At 45.7% G+C, this 8,174-nt stretch overlaps 1 protein-coding gene across 1 annotated transcript; it reads left to right on the top strand.

The window, feature by feature from the left end:
• The first annotated feature begins 217 nt into the window (after window positions 1–217).
• On the top strand, window positions 218–4,467 carry Spata19 (spermatogenesis associated 19). The gene is made up of 6 exons (XM_026394676.2): window positions 218–295; window positions 467–523; window positions 1,185–1,277; window positions 1,433–1,524; window positions 3,924–4,001; window positions 4,401–4,467. Exons 1-6 carry the CDS (start codon window positions 218–220, stop codon window positions 4,465–4,467), a joined length of 465 nt encoding a protein of 154 aa, XP_026250461.2.
• Window positions 4,468–8,174: the final 3,707 nt, after the last annotated feature.

Here is an 8,174-nt window from a genome sequence, read left to right as displayed (position 1 = left end):
CTTCTGAGCTAGGATCATCACTAAGATGGGAATTTCCTAGTCTCTCTTCTCCATCTCTACTCTGAGCCTGGAGATTAAGAGAGGTCATTGTCACATCATCATTGGTCAGCCAATCAGGTGGGCATTTCCCTCCAATGACCTCTCTGTCCTATCGAAGTTCTCAGGCAGCTTCAATGGAAGGAGGGAGCTAAGAAGGTGGCCTAGAATAAGTTCAAAGATGATCATTACAACATGGATTTTGTACATTCTCGCCCGGAAAGGTATAGGGCTCCCCTTCCCACCAAGGATGAGTTCGGTAAGTGGGTTTTGGTGGTAGCCATGTGAAATTTTTCCCCATTTACCTTCTCCCCACTGCACCCCCACTACACTTTAAAAAAAGATTAAAGTATTATGTTTGGATAAGAGACATGGGGTGGGGGCTGGGTTCTAGGTTTTATGAGATTATCCAATTACCTATTTGTTGCAGGATGTTGAAGTTGTGGAAAGTGAGGCTGTATCGGTAGTAGAGCACTGGTTGAAAAAGGTGAGTAGGATCCTTCTCTGATTCTGGGTATCCAAAGATCTAGAGAGATAGTTTTGGGGGGCCAAGGATCTAGACTTCTCTCTTCAGAAAACTGGGAAACTCAAGTTCATTATGAGATACCTGCTTAGAGTTGAATCTAATTCATCCAAATGTCCACAAAGACAATGAGGCTCTTGTCCTGGTAAGATATGTGTTAGCATCAGCATAAACCAGGCGCATGTCTCAGGAACACTGTGAGATAGGCCCAGGGACTTGGGGAGTTCCCTGGGACCTCAAGGAGAGTAGAAACAGAGGAGCTTAGTGCAGGAACTGTCGGGTATGGAGTATATGTTCATGGATGCATGTTATGTGTGGTATGATGGAGAAGAAAAGAGAAGGAATAAGAGAGGAAGACTCAGAATTAAAGGGGAGTGATGTTGGGTGTTGTCATGAAAAACTATAATCCCAGAGGCTCAGGAGGCCGAGGCAGGAGGATCACAAGTTCAAAGCCAGCCTTTGTAACTTAGCAAGGCCCTAAGCAACTTAGCAAGACCTTGTCTCAAAATAAAACATAAAGAGGGCTGGGGATGTGGGGATGTGGTTAAGCACAATCCCTGGTACGAAGAGAAAAAAAAAAAAAAAGGAGAATGACACTCTCAGGAGGAAATTACTCCCTTTTCAGACAGAAGAAGAGGCTTCCCAGGACATAAAGGAGAAGATGTCCACCAACTCTTCTCCTACTCATGGCCAAGATGTGCACGTGACCAGAGATGTGGTAACTGTGTTTGAGATGATTACCCTGGGAATGAGGGTTTGAGGAGAGGCAGGATGACCCACTATGAGGGATGCTGGGCCAGGGCTCAGCCCATTCCCAGCTATGGGGGCCCATGCTGGCCAGTAATCACATGGACCCCTGCCTGGATTTCCTAGGTGAAGCACCAACTTTCGAAGTCTGATCTATTAGCAAACCAGAGTCAAGAGGTACTGGAGGAGAGAACAAGGATTCAGTTCATAAGATGGAGGTAAAGCATCATTTGCCCTGAGCAAAGAGGTGGGGAGGGCCGATGAGAAAGCACAGGTACTTCTCTCCAGGACCCCCTGGGCCAATACAAACCTACAACTGCTCTTCTCTAGAGATGCCATCTCCTTTGGCTAAGAAATTTCTCAGTCTTTTTTGTTTGTTTGTTTTAATTAGTTACACAAAATTTCTCAGTCTTGCTTTGGGGTCTTAAAGGAATATTTTTGCTATCTTGAAAGCTCAGATCATTCGTATATTTTTAAATGACTTGAGGGGTTGGGAAACTGGGCTTGCTCTCCGTTCCCTAAATGCTTCCGAATACATTTTGGATTTCTGTCATTTTTTTTTGCACTTGAATTGTTCAGAAGTGCCTGTACTTTAAGAGCTGCCCAAAAAAATAATCTCTAAAATGCAAAAGTCAAAGCCCTCCTCTGCAACTGAGGTGTGTGGTAGTTTCCCAGTGCCCAAGGCTAGAATGCTGTGACAAAACCACATGATGGTGGCTTCGTTATTCTCTGCAGGCCAGCCTTTCTCTGGGTTGTAATGATGCTAACACTAAGGGAAGAGAGAGCTGGTGGGAAGCTGCCCCTCTTTGGGCAGAGGCTTTTAACTTCCTTTCTGGTCCCTGAATTCGGCTGAAGCTTTGGACAACTCCAGATCCCTTCCTAGTAGACAGATTGTGGGCTTAAACGGGTCTACAGAAAACTGAAGAATACTCTCATCTTTCAACTCTTCTGCACTAATCTTTGGTTTTGTTCTTTGCTCTCAAGTAGGCTATATTTCTCAAGACATGTATTTTTGTTTCAGGATATCAGGTTTTCCAGTGGCACCTACATTTTAGGAGAATTTAAATGTGCAGTAACCACATAACAGGAAGGGATAACCAACGGTGGAATTTGAGAACTCTCTGGGAAGGAGCTTTTTGAATGAGAAACTTGCCAGGGATCCTTAAATCATTAATGTTGTTGATTGTAATCCCAGGTTCTCCATAGCAGTTGCACTATGGAATTCTAAGTGTTGTATTTCTTGGATAATATGCACATCATCTTCCAGTATTTTAAAACCTTTGCTGTATAGCCTAATTAGATTTAAGCTTTACAAAAAATATAGGAATCAGCAGATTTTCAACATACAAGTTTTTTTACTCTGGATTTTCAATGGAGATTTTAAACCAACAACATCTTCCTGTTTCCCACCCACACAAATGGTTTAATAGACAGGTACTCACCACCAATGTTTGCTGGCCCCATTGGAGGAGAGAAAAGAACAAGACACAGTCATTAATTTCAGAGGGTTAAAAGTTGACCTGGTAGATATGGTGTGAGAAAGTTAAAGAAAGTGTTAGGGAAGTCCTAAGGAGTATCTGTGAGCACAGCATGGGGGACGTAGGTCACACATGTGCTGGGCTTTGCTGCCCAGGATTTTTGAGAAACTCCATAGCAGGCCTTTTGCCAGGACTGGCTCTTGAACTAGGCATTACTGGAGAAACAGGGGATAGGATGAGAGTTTCAGAGACCAGGAGAGTCAGGTACCCATGGTATCCCATGTGTATCCAGGGTCCAAGGCTGTGACCCCTTCTTCTCTGGAGCACTCCTTTCCCTCCCAGGCTGGGAATTCCTCCTTCAATTGGGGACAATTCCTTGGCTTCATCTCCTCATCTGGGTGCTGATCTGTCTCTGCCTTGTAGGCTCCATATTCAGGATTACACGTTTACCTCCTCATGGGCAGAGGACCATTGGAGGCAGTATCAATGCTGTTGTCACTTTCAAATGCCCACAGCACCAGGAAAAGGTCATTACCTTGGGAGGGCAGTGTTGATGGGCACTGAAGTGGGGTATTCAGTGGACAGATCACAGGTTTCTGAAGGGAACTGGGATTCAGAATCTGAAAGGGTGCCAAGTGGGCTAGAAAGGGGGAGGCAAGTCCAGCTTGGTGAAGTCAAGCAGAAAAGATAACAAGGAGGTGTCTGCAGCTTCCGTGTGACAGAATTTTCTAGAAAATTCTCTAAATCATAGTATATATGGTATGATACTGATCATAAGAGCTGAAAATAAAGTTAGAGGGGAATTGAGATTTCCACAAGACCAATGTCTTGCTGGCATTAGTAAGGATTAAGCTTTTTTTGTTTTTTTTAACTCACCTTAGGAACATTTGCTGCCTGCTCAGCATGATTGGGTGGTTCACCAGTAGTTGGCTAGTTAAAAACAAAAACAACAACAACAACAAAAACCAGAACAGAATAAAACAAAAACAAAACAACCTTACATGAGAACGGTGAGGAGTCAGCTTCAAAGTTCATAGCAATAGGCAACAGCGCTGTTCCTATGATCTCAACTCTGGCAGTTTCACTATGCCTAGTTCAAAAGAAGCTCAGAATCCCCATGTCTGAATCACATTTTGCAGCCATACCCGTGTCTTCCAAGTGCCAAGTGAGATGATGGATGACGTCATACAAGATCGAATAGAGCAAGTGAGACGAAGGTAAGTCACGGAGACAGGATGCTTTGCATTTCTCACCTGGGGTAGGTGGGGTGGGAGCCACTGCTGGATTTCCTGCCCAAACCCAGCTATGTTCTTTTTAGTGTTTGTTCTAACACCAAGGGCAGGGACAAGCAGTTCCCAGGGCTACTGTTCTCTCTCCTGTTTTATACATGGTGGTGGCTCCATAGGCCTCCCACAGTGCCTTCCAACTCAGAGAAGGGCTCTGGGCTGTGGCTCTCTTCCTAGGACTTCATTCCTAGGTCTACAGGTGGTGATGGCCCAGCCACATCCTGCCCACTGCAGCCCCTGCCCCTGTGCTGTCATCTGGGTATTTGTTTTGGATAGGTTTTGCCACCCAGCAGCTTCCTCTCCACCTCACCCCTCTCCTGTCTCCTACAGCATTTCCCATCTTAGGACTGACTCATGTCAGGACACAAGTTTCCGATCTTCCCTCTCAAACTGCTGAGAGTCACAGGTGAGAGAGCAGGCAGGTGAGGAACTGGGCTGAGCAGATGGTTATCCTGGGTAGTAAGAAAGAGTTCTGGGATGGGGAACTCCATAATAAGGCATAGTTTATATCTCTATTAGTGTGTGTGGGTGGGTGGGGCAGATGCGCTTGGGGGCAATGAGGCCCAGGGAGACAGCAACTGTTGTTAAGTTCTTACAAAAGACTCTCTTAAATTTCTGAAAGGACATATCACTAAGTTTCAGAATGGCCTCTCTGTCTCTCTTAACTGTGGTGCCAGAGACCAGTATTTCTCAATCCTTCGCGGGCTTAGTACATCATATTTGAGGTTTTGGTAGGGCTGCATTTCTGCATTTCTAATAGTTCCTGGGCAGTGCTGCTCGGGCTTCTGTAATGCCTCATGCTGGTCTACCAACCTCACTTTGAGTCACAGGATCACAGAGAGAGTGTAAATCGATTTTGGACCTGGCACCAACCAGGGATATTGTACATGACTTTGGGTACATGTCATACATGGCCTCTTTGATTGTGCTCAATACTAGTTGTTGTAAAAGTGGCTGTTCATGTAGTTTCAGAAGGTGGAAGGTCAATGGCAGGGCAATCCCAACACAGGATCTTTGCTAGAAACAGTCAGTGCATCCCTGCTGGGATGAAAAACTGCTCTGGTTGTTGTGGGGTTAAAGGCATGATTTACTCACAGCCAGCCTTTATATACTTAAAGAAGGCTCTGGAGATAAAATGTTAGCATTTATCAAACACTTACTATATTCCAGGTTTTGCATAAGACGCTTTGTCAAGGTTTCTCATTTGATCCCAAATCAACCATTTTGCAGACAGCAGAGGGTAAACCAAGCCGGGGTCTAATCCAGCTGACCCATGACAGGTGCTTCTGTGCCTCAATTTCTTCATCTACAATTGCAGTGTTTATGTCAGAGGGTTGTCCTGGGGGGACTGTCTAGCACATGGTAAACACACATCAATTGTTTGCTAATATTCCTGGAGATGAGAAATCACAGGTGCTGGGATGGGTGTAAGCAACTTTCAGGGCCTTCTGAAGTTGGAATAATCAGAGCCAGGCTTCAATCCCAACAGTCTGATATACCACTACCACTTTTCTATTGTGAGTTTTCCTGGTGAGAATATGAAAAACAGTAGGCTTACAAGAAGACATCACATCTGCATGATGCAGCCCTTAAACATTTGTCTGCTTCCCTGTTGAAGGCTTTCAGGGTCAAGGAGCAGCCTGTGTCAGAAGAAGGTCCACCTCCCGCTTGACCTGAAGGGTGACCAGACCTGGGCAGAGAGACTCCAGTGGGTGAGCCCTTCATTTTGACAGTGGTAGCACTGGAATCTTCTTGCTGAACTGCTAATAAAGAGACAAGCTATTTAACAACCTGCCCTGGTGTTGGCACAGATGCTATGCCTGCCATCTACCCACCCACTCATCCATCCAATGCTGGAAGTCTGGCTCTGGGGACATGTGGCTGACAACTTTGAGGGGAGGTGACGGGCAATTTTCAGCAATGTATGTTGAAGGCAATGGGGATGCTCCTGGAACATTAGAAAGGGTGCTGGTATGGGCTAGGCCCAGGAGAGGTGAGAAGAGGGTGGATTTGAGACAGGATAGGTGACTTGCAATATGTGTTTCATGGACAAGTGATGATAAGGGTCCTGAGGATAGGATAGACCAAGGCTAAAGGGAAAAGTTCAGTTTGGGTCCTGAGCCCATCCAGGGTGGACACAAGGCTGAGTTCCAGGTATAAACTGAGGTGCAAGCTTGGAGAATGTTCAAAGTGGAGAAGTTGCACATCCAAGAGCTGCTGGCAAGGAAAGGCCCTTGAATGTTTAAGGAAGAGCTCTACCTAGATCTCAGCAGAAGAGAGGTAGAGAGAATAGGGAGCCTTCTGAAGGGAACACCAATCTCAGGACCCCAGGGGTGAAACCTTTTGTCCACTATGACAAGCTGATGTGCTGTTTTGACTCAAACCACCAGATGGCGCTATTTGCATGCAAAAACTACATTTTCTGAAGGTGACTTGGTCTTTCCTGAGTCAGCTCCTGTGCAGGGCCTGGTATAGATTTTAGCACCTTTTGGGAATCCTAAGCAGATGGACTGCCTTTGCATATTTTATTTAGTTATGAATATAATTCATAGCCACATACATAAAATGATATAGGGGCTGTTCATTCAAATAAAACTTATCGAGCATTTATACCTAGTGTTATGCTAGAATATAGAATAATCTTCTACCCCCAGGGAACTCAGAGAGGGTGGAAGGGCTGCCATGCAAACCAAAATGAGATACTGTGTGAAAATAAGCCAAAAGAATATAGATGGTGGAACAGAGGTGGGATTGACTTTCTGTGCTAGAGAGTTAAAGAATCAGCTGATTGCCACAGAGGTGATGTTTAAGCAGAGTTTTGGAGGTGTTGCCAGACTCTTATGATAAAGGAGGAGTCCTCAAGGTACAGGAAATGCTCATATGGAGAGATGTGATGATGTTTAGGGAAATAGGCCTGGCTCTGAATGTCTGGAATGCAAGGGAGGCTGGGGAGAAGCACATGGCAGGGGGGAAGAAGCTGAGAGGTTACTGCAGATCCTACAGGTGGGTTTAAAAATAATCACATGAGACAAATACGGCTTCCTATGAGACAGAAGATGAGCCTAGGAAAAGAGGGGGGGCCCATCCCATGCAGAAAGTGACAGATACTTACTATTGCCAGCTCTGGCCTGGTAGGGAATGGTTAAACAATGACAAGCTCTCACTTTCTTGAGCATACACAAACATCTGGAGTTTGGGGATAGAGGGACTCACATTAGTATGATAGCTACAATGCCTTTAAACCTAGGGTGGAAATGAAATCATTAAGTGGCTCAAATGGAGTTTTGTTCTGTGCATGATTAACCCCAGGAGGGGAGTTTGGAAACAAATATGCCTCCTTTACCTGTATTACAGGGGGACTGAGCCACGGTAAATTAAAAGAAAATCACTGGCAAATTTGGGACCAGTCAGCTGTGACCAAACCATTTGTGTAGTTAAATGGAGCTGAAAGAGCTAATAAAGGCTTTTTGGGTCATGGATCTCTCCCTGATGGGAGGGCTAGGAGAGGGAGGTGGGCAGGTACGCAGGGTCTAGGCTTGCACAGGTACAGGTCATACCCAGGAACTTCTTGAAGTGCTAGTTGGGGAGGGGCATTGGTCTGTCTTTATCATCTAGGTGTGTGTCCCTTCCTCATAGGACCTTTTTAATCCTAGACAGACAGGGACCTAGACCCAACTTGGGCCTTTTGGTATATCTCATCCAAGACAGACCTTATGCGAAACCTAGCCAGGGAGCAAAAGGGGAGATGGGTTTGTTTATATCAGCTATATGCAGGAGCCTCCAGAGACAGTCAATGTAGAGTGAGATGTAAGGGGGACTTAAAACGCTGCTCTCACGAACTGCACTAAATGTCGTGGGGACTCCCAAAAGTGAAGACACAGCCAGTGTCCTGGGTATCCATTGCTAGATGGGGTGGGGCACTGGTTCATTCCCAGAGAAGGAGGTTAGGCAAGGATGCCAAATCAGCACATAAAAATGGGCCATGTTGGGCTCAAAATGTTGGAAGCAGTTGCTCCCTGTGAGCTGCCAGGTTGGTGCTCCTCCCAGGAGAATTGGCCTGGGGCAGATGGATGGGGGCGAGGGTGCTGGAGGTGGAGAAGGAGT

The sequence above is a fragment of the Urocitellus parryii genome, chromosome 4 (genome assembly GCF_045843805.1).
Source record: "Urocitellus parryii isolate mUroPar1 chromosome 4, mUroPar1.hap1, whole genome shotgun sequence".
NCBI classification, from domain to species: Eukaryota; Metazoa; Chordata; class Mammalia; order Rodentia; family Sciuridae; genus Urocitellus; species Urocitellus parryii.
This window is presented reverse-complemented; position numbering and strand designations above follow the sequence as displayed.

What these genes read in the sequence shown, in the direction of transcription:
- Spata19 (XM_026394676.2), top strand. Translation starts at nt 218, where the DNA reads ATGATCATTACAACATGGATTTTGTACATTCTCGCCCGGAAAGGTATA. An exon ending in TCCCACCAAGGATGAGTTCG is followed by an intron (nt 296 to 466) that starts GTAAGTGGGTTT and finishes TATTTGTTGCAG; the next exon opens with GATGTTGAAGTTGTGGAAAG. An exon ending in TAGAGCACTGGTTGAAAAAG is followed by an intron (nt 524 to 1,184) that starts GTGAGTAGGATC and finishes CTCCCTTTTCAG; the next exon opens with ACAGAAGAAGAGGCTTCCCA.